Consider the following 15,867-nt stretch of genomic DNA (forward strand, 5'->3'; position numbering starts at 1 on the left):
TAAAAACAACAATATTTTAAAAGCACACGACAATTAGAATGCCGTAAATTGAGGACGCAAACGGCGTAATATTTATGTACATATATATTTATTAATTGTACATACTTGTAGTTTGCTTTTTTACAATAGTCATATTTCGCAAGAAAGTTATGGATATAATTTAAAATTATAAAATAAAGAAAATTAAAAATAATAATTTTAATATCTGCATGCACAACAACATCGAAAAACAAACAACGATACATCGATAGTTTGTGCATCGATAGTGTGTCTGCAGCAGTACCGCAAACGCCGAATCCAGGCTTCCACCATTAATTAAGTAGCACAATAAATTTTCTGGACATTTCATGTTAGGCATAAACCTATAGTTGAAAAATATATATATATAAGTGATAAAAGTGATAAGCAAGATGATGAGGCAACCATCGGCCAAGAGGAAAAAGCCCGCGGAAATGCAGCTGCCCTGCGGCTGGCGCGATTGTCAGGTGATTTGCAATGGCGAATGGCTGCTCAATAGCCACATTGCGCTCCACCTGGAGCAGCGATGGGCGGAGGAGGCGGAGACAGAGTGCGAGGATGAGCCGGAGGAGTGTGTGTGCGCATGGAACGATTGCAACTTTAGCTGCACGGATCGCGAGGAGTTCGAGCGTCACAACTATTATCATGGCTACTATTTGCATCTGCTGCTCCAGGGCAAAAAGGAATGCGAACGACATCCCGAGATACCCGCTTGCTATGCGCCAGCACGCCAGGGCGACAAGTTGCCCGAGTTGAAGCAGAATTACCACTGCGGCTGGAGCGATTGCAATCGTGTGTTTGTCTCGATTGTCGAGTTCCAGGATCACATTGTGCAGCACGCGTCCTTCGAGTACGAGATACAAAAGTCACCGGACGACGAGCGACCCAAGACACAGTGCAACTGGAATCTTTGTAACAAGCAGCTGGAGAACAAATATCGCCTCATCGAACACATCAGCACGCATTCGAACAAGAAGCACGTCGCCTGCTTCCATTGCGGCGAACTCTTTCGCACCAAGACGACGCTCTTCGATCACCTGCGTCGCCAGCCGGACAACAATAGTGAGTATACCGCGTAGTCCCAAGAGGTGGTAGGGTGTGACAAGTTAGTGAGAAAGAACTACGTTATATATCATTGTATAATATAGTGAATTTTGTTAGGGAATATACCCGGTAATTACTAGCAGGCTAGATGGGTTTGCACGTTTAGTGGAATTTGTCTGAATGTATTCGTATGTGCAATTGCAAATGATTATAAGTGCTATAGTAATTAGGTCACATACTTATCAACATTAATACATTTAAACCGTCTTGTTTGTAAGGCAGTTATGCGGGCACATGAAGGGTATGCTCATTTAGTGGCAAGCGAAAACTAGCTGCAAGTATAGAATGATGAAGACTAGAAAACTTTCTTTTATTATATTTAACACAATGTCTTAGGTCAGATCGTCAAGAAAGAAAAGAAAAGACACAAGTAAGAAAGCTATAATCGAGTGTGCTCGACTGTGAGATACCCGTCACTCATTGTGGAAAACACCATTCTGCAAAGCACTGCGGTATTGCAAAACAATTGTAATAGAAATATATGGAAGTCTACATTTGGTATATTGATTCAAAATATTCCATATTGTAAAATATATACCATAGAATACAAATTTACCATATAGTACAAAATTTACCATATTTGACAAATTTTCCATATAGTACAAAATATACCATAGAGTACAAAATATACCATAGAGTACAAAATATACAGGATTGTCAGCCAAAGCAAGGAAGACCCGTAGAAAATACACTTTTTTTGGCCATACAAAAGTATTTCTTAAATAACTTCCTCTACTTCTTATCTGATCGAATCCAAATATTTCAGGAATCTTATATTTATCTACCAACAAATTAAAGTATTCCTATTTAGATTTAGATATGCTAGCTGTATTTTTGCATTGGATTTCTGGTTTATTAAGAATATATTTATTTACAGACATTTTTGAAGTATAACATTTCTTCATAGAAAAGAAAATATAACATGAAGAACTAAAAGAAAAATTAGTTACAAAATGTTGTGAGCCACCAAGAAATCTTTTGATATTTATTTTTATTTATTATCACATTTTATGTGCAAAATCTATCTTTTCGATATTTTACTATTTTTTGAATTGAGAAATTTCCAGTTGTAGCTTTTCTTACATGTTTAGGTTTAGTGCAGATATTTTCCTTCGTCTTGAAATCATCTATTAAATTTCATATTAGATTTTAATTTGTGTTTTTTTTTTGTATGCTAAGTTATAGTTGTAGTGAAAGTAGCTATAGATTTTGTTGTATAAATCGTATATCTTATAAAGTTCGAAGATGTAATACACAATATTCAGTCGTAAGATAGTTCGGGATAGTTCACCTCTTAAATCTTGTTTTATTATAATATATATTAAAAATCGAGTATTAAATACTAAATGGAAATAGTTTAAATATCTATTATATTAAATCGAGTACTAAACTTAATTATAGAATAACATCCATCGACTCGAAATCTTGTTTTAAATTCTATATTTGATTTCCCCCTTCTTGTTTCTCTCTCTCTCTCTCTCTCCACACAGCTCAGAAGTTCCAGTGTGCACAGTGCTTCAAGTTCTTTGCAACGGAGAAACTGTTGCGTGGCCACGCGGTGCGCCATGTGAATTGCTACAAGTGCACCATGTGCGACATGACCTGCAGCTCGGCCAGCTCGCTGACGATGCACATACGATACAGGCATCTGAAGGACAAACCCTTCAAGTGCAGCGAATGCGAGACGCGCTGCGTTCGGGAATCGGATCTCGCCAAGCACGTGCAGATTGTGCACGCCAAGATGGTGCATCAATGCGATCAGCCTGGCTGTCAATACTCGGTGCGCACCTACACTCAAATGCGCCGCGTAAGTTTCTCTAGATTCTATATTCTCCATCGATTCTCATAACTTGTTCCATTTCCATTTCGTTTACAGCACTATCTGGAGGTGCATGGCAACAATCCGATCTTCTATGGCTGTCATTGCTGTGAACGCTTCTTCAAGAGCGGCAAATCGCTCTCGGTGCATCTGATCAAGAAGCATAACTTTCGCTTGCCGTCGGGACACAAACGATTTACGTATCGGCTCGATGAGAATGGATTCTATCGGCTGGAGACAACGCGCATCGAGAGCTTGGAGGTGACACAACAGATCCTCTCGCCGCATATCAAAAATCAGACTGAATTGCACAAACTGCCCGAGGCGGGCAGTTGCTTTGAGATTGTCAATCCGATTAGCACCGAATATGAGCGCATCATTGTCTCGAATGATGCCAACGAGGCGCACTTGGTCGGAGAGGTGACCATCTCGTTGCCCAGCCTGCTTGACGATGACGAAAACACGGCTGATAACAACGTTGCCGACTCCGTTGCCGTCGCTGTCGATGCACTCAACGACAATCATCATCCCTAAGCATTGCCAAAACCAAAAAATGAATCCTCATCAGAGCGCAACACAATAAAAGGCTGTGTTCAAAAGGTTGCTTGTGTTCAAAAGGTCCTGCTCCTTCAGCTGCATGCTCCTCCTCTGTATCCTAATCCTCCCCGTAGTTTGTAAGCATCTTTTAACGTTGTCATCATCGTCCAAAACTCCTGCGACCAAGTACAACAAATTGTGCCATACACCTTCTTAAATATTACTTACACGGTTGCATGTGTTGGCATTTATCAATTGCTGCTCTTAACTACGATTACGATTTACCATTTACCATTAATCATAAGCCAAAAGTCAACAATTATATAGAGATTATAAGAACTCGTTAAGCATATGAAATAAATGGAAACTATGCACATCACATCATGAAGCAATACAAAACAATCAAGTTTTACCTTTTTTTTTTTGGATGACAAATGGAACAGAAAGTATCTTCATATATAGTATGTGAAAGAATCTTACTGAAACTAATGTATATAATATATATATAATACCTAATATATATGGATTCTTTTTATGGAGTAGAGTTTAAAGATATACCTTTCTTATTTGCAAAGATACATTTAATCCCATAGCAATGAGTCACAAGAAAGATTCTAATGTGCGCATATTAAGATTATTTCTATAGAGTAGAGATTAAAGATAAATCTCATTTGCAAAGATACTTTTAATCTCAGATCAAGAAGCATACTTACATCATAAAACTTAATTGCTTTCAATGAATTTCTATTCAATTTAAGCAAATTCATTTCATTGTATTTCTTGAATAACTGAGTTAGATCAGCGCTTTATATATTTCATATACATAGTTTTAGATAAAGATCTCTATTAGTTCCATTTATATTAGCCATAGTATTTATCTTGTTTTTAAAAATAATAATTAGTTTCCTTTTAACTTTCATATTTTGAAAAGCAACCTCATCATTGTCTCAACTCAGGTATTATTTTCATTCCTCAATCTAATCTTAAGTAAAGGATTAATCTATTGATCTATGATCTATCCAAACGCAATACTATATAGTAAAAACTGAATTCAATCCTAGCCATGGCAAAAAGAGTTCTATTAAAGAGAAAAGTTTAATAATCACGAAGAGAATTTCCCCAATAATTTTAGTATGAACTTTCTTAATATAAGCAATAGTTTATAGTTTATTACCGTTATCATTATTAACCGATTCCTACTCTAACTCGTTTAGTCTAAGAATTTGGTTCATAAAAGTTTAGATACAATAAAACTAAATAGATATGAAGCAAGTTTACAAAGGAAATTAGATCAAGGACTTGTATATATATAAAGATTGAGATTTCTATGGATTTATATAAAATATGTACCTGAAATGCTGCCTGAAGGAAAATTTCTAGACAATTTAAAGACCCGACAAAGACCTTTCAATCGATTCTTGAATAATATTCCATGTGACTCAACTATATAGCTTGACTTCACATTATTCGCTATGTATAGTATAGTATGACTTTCTAGTTGCATTTACTTCTCTGCTCCACTCCTTTTTAGGCTACAAAGCAACTTCTCCACAACAATTTGTAGAGCTCCACAAACTGTGCCCAATATTGCTGCCCACCACTGTGCACATGTGATTGGCTGTGTATATTCCAATTGGCAACACTTTGCACATGGGAATTGCCGTGTATTCCAATCGCCATCACTGTGCACATGGCAGCCGCTGCTGCTGCGTATTCCAATTGGGAAGCGTCGTATGACGACCGGTTAAAAAGCATTTGCTTTTCTGTGAGGTTATGTTCACTTGAAAAAAATAAACACAAATTTGCACAAAGTTGTTTGTAATATTTTTGTTGGTTTTCTTTTTTAATTGTGGCTTCTTGGACTTTTCAAGTAGTTGGATTTTTTACACTTTCTTTGACAGAGCAAAAAAAAAATAACACCGCGCAATAGCAAAAACACAAAATCGTTGATATTATTGAATCTGCTGCTTGTAGATGTTGAGTTGATGTTGTTGTGATTGTTGTTAAGCGTCCGTCATTTACTTGGCGTGAGTCTGAGCCTTCCTGAGCTGAGTGAGAATGTTGGACAGTTCCTCACGCTTCCTCTTGGCACGGATGTGTGTGCCCAAGCGACGCTTCAGGAACTTCAAGGCACGCTTATCCTTGGACACCTTCAGCAATTCCATGGTGCGCTTCTCATAGGGAGCATGGCCCACAACTTCGCGTACCAAATCGCGAGTGAATTTGGTGTGTTTGGTTTGAATCTGTTTGACAATAGAGCAAAACATGTAAACAAAATTAGTATATTGCCCGAGACCTATTTTTTTTTGTTTTTCTTATTTTTATACTTACGTTCTTCAAACGGGAGCCACGCAGACCCTTGACCTTCTTGTCGCCGGTGTACTTAACATTCTTGACTTTGGTGGTCTTGTGGCCTCGGTTAAGACCAATACACAGCTCGTAGCGGACTGCCATCTTCACTGCAAAACAAACAATACAAATTGTAAATACACTTTTCGCTTAGTATTTTGTGTTGTGCACATAAAACAATTGTTGCAAATTCTGCATCGACATGTTCACTTTATAATTAACACTTAATTATCACATACAAGTCGATGATGTTTATAATATTTGCGGAATTTCTACACAACAATTCTTCGGCCGACCTACCTCAGTTGCTGTCAAATGGTAGAAAGAGCGCTGTCAGAGCGGCAGGAAACCGCCTGGCCATCTGACATTGAAGCGCGCTGCCAGATCGTGCAATTTAGGCCATAGGCACACCGGACGATATATATCGCTAATGCAGAATTACGGAGCCACGTAATTAGAAGCTTTGTGTCATATCGAAAGTTTTAAAAGATTTTTTATTTTTTATTAAATTATCCAATCTCATGTAAGAATATTGTTAAAACTTCAAACAAAGACTTCGGATATAGCGTTGAATCTTTATTAATGTGGCAACACTGTGGCGCAATTGTTATAACAGAGATGCTTTGGTATTCCGATAGCGCTGTTTATTAAAAGCAAGGTTGCAATTAAGGTATATCGAAAGAACATGAATGCCAGTATATGCTTGATTATTGTAATGAATGTACACAAAACTTTTGTAAAATTATTTAGAGCTTTTAAAAATATATTCTATAAAATTTAAAAGCACGCTAAATACATTTTTCATGTACTCCGCTTGCTCTGCTCAATCAAAAAATCCGTGTGACCAATACTCAAGTGGTATATTTCTGGACTTTAAATAGTATATTTTGGGATTTTACAAAAACGGTCACCCTGTCAATGCATGTGCTGATGACAACACTGGGAATGAATTCAGTACGAGTTTTATTATTCACACGCGTTTTAGTAAAATTGTGCAAACATTTGAGATTGCTATTCAATACGGAATATTAATATTATCGTGTGGATGGTTTAGTGAAATAAAAATAAATAACTTATTAGGTGTATTGTGTTTGGTTTATCGGCTAGTGCGCGCAATGATGGCAACACTGTATACGCCGGCCATGTTATGATATGTAAAAGGTAGTAGACGTAGACACGTGTTTAATTCGTGCTGCTATTTTGTACGCTCAAATTGTGTGTCAAGCCTATCACAAAAAAAGCAGAAAACAGTGAAATTTATTTAAAAAAAACATTTTAAGTGAACGCAGCGGCAATTTGCAGGCAATTGAAAGCATATTTATTTAACCCACTGGTTTCAAAAGGTAAGCGCAAATTTCGACCACGCGGAACATAACCTACTACAAAACAGTTGCCAAAACACACGAACTCGAACAAACGCAAAGCAAAAGCAAGAAAAATGGTGTCATATTGCTTTTGCTCCTCGTTGTATTTTGTTGTAAAATGATGCGTAGTTTGGCTAGGTTCAATGCAATGATTTAGTTCCATCAACTTCTTTTATTCTTGTTTTTTTTTTATTGTTGTATTGTGATTTGATGCGTATGAGAGTGTGTGTGTGTGTGTGTGTGTGTGAAAGAGACAGTGTGTAAATGCAAAAAATGCGCAACATAATCAATAGGTGGCAACACCTCTTTGTTGTTGTTGCAGTCGCCAATACATGCGGCATTAAAATTGTGCCGCCTGTCCAGTCTGTCTGAGTGTGTGTTTGTGTGCTTGTCTATTTTCAAATAGGATCATTGTGCTTGGTCCTTAATGCAGAATACTTTCTTAATACATATGTTTATATGTATGCGACTTGAGCGGTTACACAATGAAAATTTGTTGTTGCTTGTTTGCCGCATGCAATACATACACAAGTATGTAGGTACATATGTATACATACATACACACACATGCATGCATATACATATGTACATCCGTGTATATGTAAATGTTGTGCTTATGGCTGAGTCATTTAGATGAAATGATTTGACGCTTCTTTGTGTTAGATTCTTGTTTAATATATTGTATGTATATTTATTTGCTATATAGAATGGTGTGCGCTTTATTTTTGTTTTGTGTTTGGCGGCTTTCAGACTAATTGTTAAATAATGCTACTGATAAGCCAAACAACACAACAACACCCGCTCTCTATGTCTATTTTTTTTTTACCCCTTTCGTCGGCAGTAAGCAACAAATCGTTACGTTGCCAGAAAATTGAAAAAAGCCAAAAACAAAATATCACACATTTTTATTTTCACGATTATACAATACACATAGAGCAGCAGAAAGAAATGCTAAGCATATGATCGGCCAACCACGTTGCCAAAGATTATAGCGAATGTATCGGATGGGTGAGGGGTGAAAGGCATGCAGCTATGACAACGGCGGTAGAGAGAAGAGTAGAGCAGATCGCGATTAAAGTGTGTGTGTTTGTGTGTGAGTTGTAGAGCACCTGGTTTGCTGGTACGTGAGTGCGTATATGTGACTGTATTAATAGCTAAGCACGCTCTTTTGCTGCTCTCCTTTTGCTCACGCACTTTTCTAGCGCCCTTTGAAACCTTGTATGCATATGTGAGTATGCGTGCGTTCGTGTGTGTGTTTGATAACGAGTTAAATTCAATTCATAGGCCTTGGATTTAAGCTTCGGCTAGTTTTAACGACTGCCACAAATGTGTTATGTGCATATATAAATATGTTCATGTGTATGTGTTTTTCGATGTTATGGAAATTTTAACTTGTATGGCCACCCCATGCAAGTTCAAAGTCAAGCGCCAAGCATCAAACATGTTTCTTGAGCACACACAGCTTTTACGAAATTCGCGCTTTACATAAGTGTTGTCTCTTTCTTGACATGATGTGGCAACGCCAAAAGTAACTGTGCATATGCAAATGATGCTGCGACACACAGACAACCAAAAACAGCTGTTGAGTCGAGCTTTACAGCTGTGTGTGATCTTTCGATAACAAGACAATGTATCGCCCAGACCCAAAACGATTGATGATGACCTTTGTGCCAATCGAAATGCGTCGATAGATAAGGCAATAAGGCTGTGCGGCGCTTTGGTGGCCAGCTTATCAACAACAAAAGGCCTTTTGAATTGCGGGTGACGAAACGCAACAGACTTACTACACACATTCACACGCACACACATTCCACAAGTACACACGTCTAGCTAGTAATAAACAACAGACAGACACAGAAACACACACACACACATATGCACACAAACAGGGCAACAGGTTCGTTAGAGGAAACAAAAATAATAAAAACAACAGAGAGATTCTGACGTTTTGATTGGCTTATTGAAGGGCGCTTTTGCTCTCTGCTGTTGTTGTTTTTTTGCTGCCGTCGATTTTTGGTATTTTTGTGTATTATTTATGCTGATCATTTTTGTTAGGCTGTTGACACGGCGTTTGCGGCTCTCGAATAGTTGTTGTCGTATGTGGTTAGTATGATGGTGGGTGGCACTTTGCAACCAATTGGCAAATGTCTCGAAAGAACGAATATGTAGAAAAGAGCCAAGCAAACAACTTGCTGGCTCTCTGATATCATTCTAAGGGGAAGGGAAGTAGAACGCACACACACACACACGCTCTCGCACACACATACACACGAAGCACATGGCGTACGCCAAAAAAACAAAAAGCAAAATGCTATTGGGTAGTTTCCCTTTGTATATCGAAGCGCTATCATCAAAAGCTCGAATTGCTCCGCTCGAATCTTTTGACCGGCGTCGCATTTTGTCGAGTCAATGAACGAATATTATTATTATTATTATTGCAATAATAGCTTAGCCATAACAACGAATAATTGTAAACAAACTACAAACGAAAGCAACTAATTTATTATTTCAAATATCCTCAACGAAATCATCGTCAACGAAATAAATTTCAATTAAAAAACTGTGCGTTTTGTGTGGAAAATTACGAAAGTGTGTTTGTTGGAAATATTAAGGTGAAGTTCTTTTTTTTTTTGTTTTAGTTGTTGCTGATTGACTAAAGTTGATTGCCATAGTTTTGTGTTTAATGTATTTTTATTAATTTTGCTACGTTTGTTTTGTAATGATTTCATAACAAATGCCGTAAGCGCAATGCTTCTAGTTGTTGTTGTTGTTTTTCGCCGAAAGCTGCTTGCGTTTGCTTGCTATGATTGTTGTTGTTGTTGTTGTTCTTGTTTGCTTGCGGCCTTTTCTTCACACTTGACACTCGACGCACGCGCAAGAAGAGAGACGCGTACTCTTTTTGTCTCGCTACCTCTCTTTTGCTCGCGTTCGTTTCGCGTCTGCTCGATCTGCTCTTGGCTCTTGTGGGCTCTAGTTCTCTCTCGCTCTCTCCTGTTGGGCTCTGTAGCTTCCGCGTGGCATTCTGACTTGTTGCTTTTGCTTTGCACCTTATTTGCTGTGCGCTTCGTCAACGTTGTTGCTTCGAATGATTTTCTATAATTATGTATTGTTGCTATTAATACGCAGTCACACATATATCTATACACACACACACACACACAGACACACATACACATGGACATTGAGGCACACACGTACGCAGTTGTGGATGCCAAATGGGTCTCGTGATGGCCGCAGCCACCAAAACAAATTGTAACTTTCTGTTGCATTTATAGAAAGCAAAATGTGGTAGAATTATCTATGAACATCTTACATGCCAATAATAGCGACATTGTTTTTCCCCTCACATTTCCTCCTTCCCTGCTCCATTTGAACTTTCAGAAGGAGAGAGAGAGTTTGGTTGAGTTTGAAAATCGATCAATCAGTGCTCTGGTCACACAATAATCATCGTTCTGTTCGATAACATTTGTTTGACAAAGTGTCATTAAAGTAAAGTTTGCCGCTTTGCCAACTGTTTCAAAGTGGTTTGTGTTGCCAACTGTTTGTGAACTTTTTTCAAATTGTCAAAGCTAGCCATGAGAATATTGGAGTTGTGAATGCTTTGCAGCTACTGAGAGAAGATTGTGTTATTTCATTTCGGAATTTTGATTCGTGTACTTACAGATTCTCCAATATTCAGCGAAAATGGTATCCGGTCGTCCACTACTCTATCTGTCACTGCCCGGTGTAGCATTTATACTCGGCGTCTTTTGGTTTCGGCGTAGAAATAAAAATCGTGTAGACAAAAACGATGATGATAATGGAACAGCAGCCGTCGCCAATGGAAAGCCGGTTAAGGAGGCCGCCGCTGAGCCGGCGATTCAACAGCGCAAAGTCAACGGTGTCCAATCGGCAAATGGCAAATTGCCCAATGGATCTGTGGCCACCAAATCAATGAACATTACTGTCGGTGGCAACAGCGGCGGAGGCGGCAGCAATGTCGATGACAAGGATAGTCCCAATTCGATGTTATACGGCAAATCGGCACCAATCACCATACAACAAAGCAATGGACGCGCATCGCCGGGCAACAAACATCAACAGCAACAGCAGCAAATCGATTCGGAAATGTTAAAGTCAAAGATCCAAGATGCCGAGCACAAGAAACTCTGCTCCATTGACGAAGACTTTGAGAATCTATCGTCGCCCAGTAATTTGCCCGATTCGGTTAATAATCGGGTCTCGTTCTACAATCGCAAAACAAATCAAAAGGCCGAGGAGCCGGTGGTCATCAAGGCAACACGTACCCCCAAAATATCGCCTGAGAATTCATTCCTGGAGAGCAAGTACACAAAGCAGGAATGCGGCGAGCAGAACAACAACTGTGAGCCGACCAAAAAGGAGGCAGCAACAGCAGCATCGCCTATAGAGACAGCAACAGTAACAGCAACAGAAACGCAGATACAAGCCACAGAAAAACAGACTGAGGACGATCAGAATCAGAATCAGAATTCAGTTGTAGTCGAGCAGACAATTGTGTCGTCGTCTGAGGCGGACGATGCCAATGGCAATCAGAAGCGCAATGTGGATGCCGCAAGTCCATCGCTGAGCATTTGCAGTGTGCAATCCGGTGATTCGGGCAAAGGATCAAGTCTGCCACGGTCCGAGGCAACGACACGGATCAAGACCACATATGAATTCTATTTCCCAAATAGTTTAATCGGTCAGCTCTATGGACGCAAGCGTTCGTTCATCAATCAGATCAAGGCGAAAACCTCGGCCAATGTCACACTGAGCAAGACACGCTATTCAACTGGCAAATTGCGCATCTGTACCATTGAGGGCACCGAGACGGAGATCGATGCCGCACTGGTGATGATCCGGCTACGATTGCCAGCCAGACGCTATCCAAATTTCACAATGCAGCGTATCCACTATGCGCTTCCGCAAACCGTAGTTCCTCTTTCGACTGAAAGCCTCTTTAACCTACAAGTGAGTTACCACACCGCCAGCCATCCATGTCTGTTCACTGTGTATCTGCGAGTAGGGTTTTAATGCCCATTGTAACATGATCCTCCTATCCGAGGATAGATCGATCGATCCATTGCTCTCTCTGTTGTTTGTGTTCTGTATATATAGAGCGAGAGATCGGTATGTTGTGCGATAGTTGCATCGATAGTACAGCGACAGCACGCTCGAAATCGATAGTATTATCGATAGTCATCGATCGATTTATCGAATTATCTTTCTCTCTTACTGTATACTCGGAGACATTCTCTGTTGTATTGGTTACTAACTGATTTCCATTTGCATTTGCAGCTTAAACTGATCGAGGGCATCAACAACGATGTGGTCGTCACCGCCGTGCTGTCGGGCAATCATGTGTTTGTCCAGCATCCGCTGCATCCATCGCATCCCTCACTGCACGCTCTGCAGAAGGGCATGTTCGATAGCTATTCGACCATGGAGGCGCCCACATTGCCGAGCATCGAGATCAGCGCCGTCTGTGTGATCCCCGTCAATGGGGTTTGGTATCGCGTGCAAATTTGCGATATCGATGAGGAGGATGAGGAGCGTTGTCTGGTCAAATTCTTGGACTTTGGCGGCTACATGAATGTCAGCTTTAGTGCGCTGCGTCAAATTCGCACCGACTTTATGGCGCTGCCCTTCCAAGCCACCGAGTGCATACTGTCCAACGTGGAGCCCATCGGTAAGTATTTGAATTTGATAATTTTCAATATTTTTTTGCTAATTATTGTAATTTCCCATTTGCAGATAATACTTGGTCAGCGGATGCGGCCGATATCCTTAATAAATTAACCAAAGGCATTGTCTTGCAAGCACAAGTCGCCGGCTACAACAGCCACAACATACCAGAAATCTATTTATTTGCTTCTCTAGGTCCAAATGTGAGTATTAACTATTATGGTTGAGACAGAGATGGCATGCTGATAAGCCCACGAAGCGAGACAGCGATAGTGACAGCAACAGAAAGAGAGGGAATGAATGGTGAACGATGCATTTAAGTTTCATGAATGAGTTTGATTGTTGATTGAAAAGAATTGTAGGATTAGATTAGATTTACTATACAATATGTAATGTCCACTATAAAGATAGCAAGGGAATTTCTGAATGTTTATAAGATGATCAAATTTAGGTTAGCAAACAGTTAATGTAGAGACATTATTATTATTATGTATTAACATAGCGAATTATATTTGAAAGGGGATTTTAATATTAACTCACATTTATGTTTACACATTTAAATTCATAAGTTTCACAAATTGTATTGAAAACTAACATAATTTTAAGATTAAGCCTCGAATTGGGCAATTTAAATCATGACAGCGAATTAAATTGCTTAATTAAGCGACTTAATCTTTTTGTCACTTCATCATTTGCTAATTCATTGTGATTCTTTCGCTTTGCAGAATGTAATTTTTATCAATAAGGAATTGGTCGCCAGAAATCTCGCAAAATGGGTCGAGATACGTGACTAACAACAACAAAAAAGCAGCCTGCAAATGAACAAAGCAAAGCAAGTTTAAACTAAACTAAAACTAGAAGCAACAAATTCAACTACAACAACAACAACCAAATAACAACAACAATACAAGAGAAGAACAACATCAACAAAAGAAAAGCAACAGCAACAACTTCAACTTCAACATCAACTTCAACTTTCAACAGCAGCTAAAAAAGCCTTAAAAAGAAAACACACAACAACAACAAAAAACAATAACAAATGGAGAAACTAAGTTGTAGGAAGCGACTGAGCCTAGAGCCCGTATTTAATATATAAATACAACACACATACATACACACAATACCCATACACACTCACACGCACACACGCATAGTTCACACACACACACACACATACGTTGACACCCACAATCCATTTCCACTTCCACATACATTGAATGCATATATAAAACATATAAAAAAAAAAAATGTTAAACAATCTAAAAATAAGCAATTTGATTGCCGCCTGCGAATTTTGTTGTTGATGAGATCCCATCGCTGATCTCTCTTTCTCCGCATAGGCAAAACTAACTAACTAACTAATTAACTAACGAATTAATCAATTAACAAACAAACTACAAGTGAGCGAGCAGTGCGGAAGTTTTAAAATTGATAATCAATTATCAACACAAAATAACACAAACTAACTTACTAATACAAATAGTAACAACAACAAATTCTCGGCTGTTGCGTTGGGGCACACATACATACACATGTATACATCCACACACACATATATACACAAACACACACACACAACCAAGCAACCAACGAAACGCTTAAGATATTACCATACTCAGTTAATAAGTAGTAATATGTTTAGTGTAAATAGTTTTCTTTGTAATGATTTTTTTTTTTTTGTTTAGTACCACAAACGTCGCAATTTCTCATCAAGAAAATACATTTGATAATAACAACTCTCTCAAATAGCATAAAATTGAATAACATTAACTTGTACATACATCATTTTTAGCGAATTTTGTTTCGATTTGTTGACAAACAAAAAGAAAAGAGAAATGGTAATTTTCTAACAATGATTTTTAGATGGTCTTTAATTTATACGAATACATTTTACTCAATCCAAGCAAAGTACAAGAATAATGCGTATTATTGTATAAAACTCAAAAACAAAAGAAAAAAATTTAAAGAAAAATTGATGAAATGTTAAAAGACGGACAAAAGCTCCCTTTAAAATTCAAAAAAAACAAAAAAACAGACAAATCGATAGAAATTCGTATATTCATATTGTATTCAATTGGATATGTATGTGAACCCCCCAACCTTCACTTCCCTCCGCCCCACCAGCAACACAACTTCCTCTCTCTCCCCATAACCCACAATATGCGTGTGTGCCATTGTTAAGAAACAAAAACAAAAACAAAACAAGAAAACAGAGCTAATACTATTTCAGGCAGTTATGTAAATACAAGAAAATACGAAAACTACAAAACAAAAAAACAAACAAAAAGCAACAAAAGCAATTTGACACAGCCAACAACAATAATTGTTTACAAACTAGCATTATACATAAACCTCTATATAGAATATATATATATATATATACATACAATTATATATATCTATAAAACAATTGCTTAAACTCTGCGAGAGGGAGAGAAATGGAAAAACAAAAAACTTAAGAATAATATCATGCCTTTTGTATATGTATTTCAAGAAAGAAACGGAAAAGCAAAAACAATTAAAGAACGCTTTCTTTGACGCGCTGTGCAACACTGCAACGGGAAGAAGTAGCAGCTGCAATGTATAGAAGCGAGAGCGAAAGAGAATTCAGAGCAGAAAGTTTGTGTGTGTCTCGATTGCGGAAAGCAGTTTTTTGTCGTTTTGTTAATATAAGCGTTGCATATGTATATGTAAATCGTATCATACATACATCCAAAAAAAAATAACACCGAAAACACACAGAAACATTTACAACAACAACAACAACTACACAACATGCTATATTTATCCATAAATTTGTTTATGTTTTATAACGTACAAGTGATCGCAGCAGATAAACGAAACAAAATCTAATGAATGAGACTTGTCGTGTAATATTATTGTATTCTCTTATGATTTTGTTTTTAATTTTTACTCAGTTTTTCCCCCTCCCTACAACCCTTTTCCTGGCAATGCAAGCGAGATATTGGAGATATTCTTATCTCTAATTTC

At 38.2% G+C, this 15,867-nt stretch overlaps 3 protein-coding genes across 4 annotated transcripts; 2 read left to right on the forward strand and 1 right to left on the reverse strand.

Annotated features, from left to right (window-relative positions):
* The first annotated feature begins 274 nt into the window (after positions 1-274).
* Positions 275-3,883, forward strand: LOC132797339 (histone H4 transcription factor). The gene is made up of 3 exons (XM_060809050.1): positions 275-1,080; positions 2,613-2,929; positions 2,999-3,883. Exons 1-3 carry the CDS (start codon positions 411-413, stop codon positions 3,473-3,475), a joined length of 1,464 nt encoding a protein of 487 aa, XP_060665033.1. The 5' UTR covers positions 275-410; the 3' UTR covers positions 3,476-3,883.
* A 1,407-nt stretch (positions 3,884-5,290) lies between these two features.
* Positions 5,291-6,277, reverse strand: LOC132797340 (large ribosomal subunit protein eL36). The gene is made up of 3 exons (XM_060809051.1): positions 6,128-6,277; positions 5,810-5,937; positions 5,291-5,721 (listed from the first exon to the last, which is right to left on the reverse strand). The coding sequence occupies exons 2-3, from the start codon at positions 5,930-5,932 to the stop codon at positions 5,497-5,499; spliced, it is 348 nt and encodes a 115-aa protein (XP_060665034.1). The 5' UTR covers positions 5,933-5,937; positions 6,128-6,277; the 3' UTR covers positions 5,291-5,496.
* A 507-nt stretch (positions 6,278-6,784) lies between these two features.
* Positions 6,785-15,602, forward strand: LOC132797338 (A-kinase anchor protein 1, mitochondrial). 2 transcript variants are annotated; one of them, XM_060809047.1, is made up of 5 exons: positions 6,785-7,170; positions 10,855-12,162; positions 12,490-12,880; positions 12,946-13,079; positions 13,602-15,602. In XM_060809047.1, exons 2-5 carry the CDS (start codon positions 10,876-10,878, stop codon positions 13,668-13,670), a joined length of 1,881 nt encoding a protein of 626 aa, XP_060665030.1. In that variant the 5' UTR covers positions 6,785-7,170; positions 10,855-10,875; the 3' UTR covers positions 13,671-15,602. The 2 variants fall into 2 exon arrangements, with proteins under 2 accessions (XP_060665030.1, XP_060665032.1); XM_060809049.1 differs by lacking the exon at positions 6,785-7,170 and adding an exon at positions 9,578-9,803.
* Positions 15,603-15,867: the final 265 nt, after the last annotated feature.

Source organism: Drosophila nasuta, chromosome X (genome assembly GCF_023558535.2).
Source record: "Drosophila nasuta strain 15112-1781.00 chromosome X, ASM2355853v1, whole genome shotgun sequence".
Taxonomy (NCBI): Eukaryota; Metazoa; Arthropoda; class Insecta; order Diptera; family Drosophilidae; genus Drosophila; species Drosophila nasuta.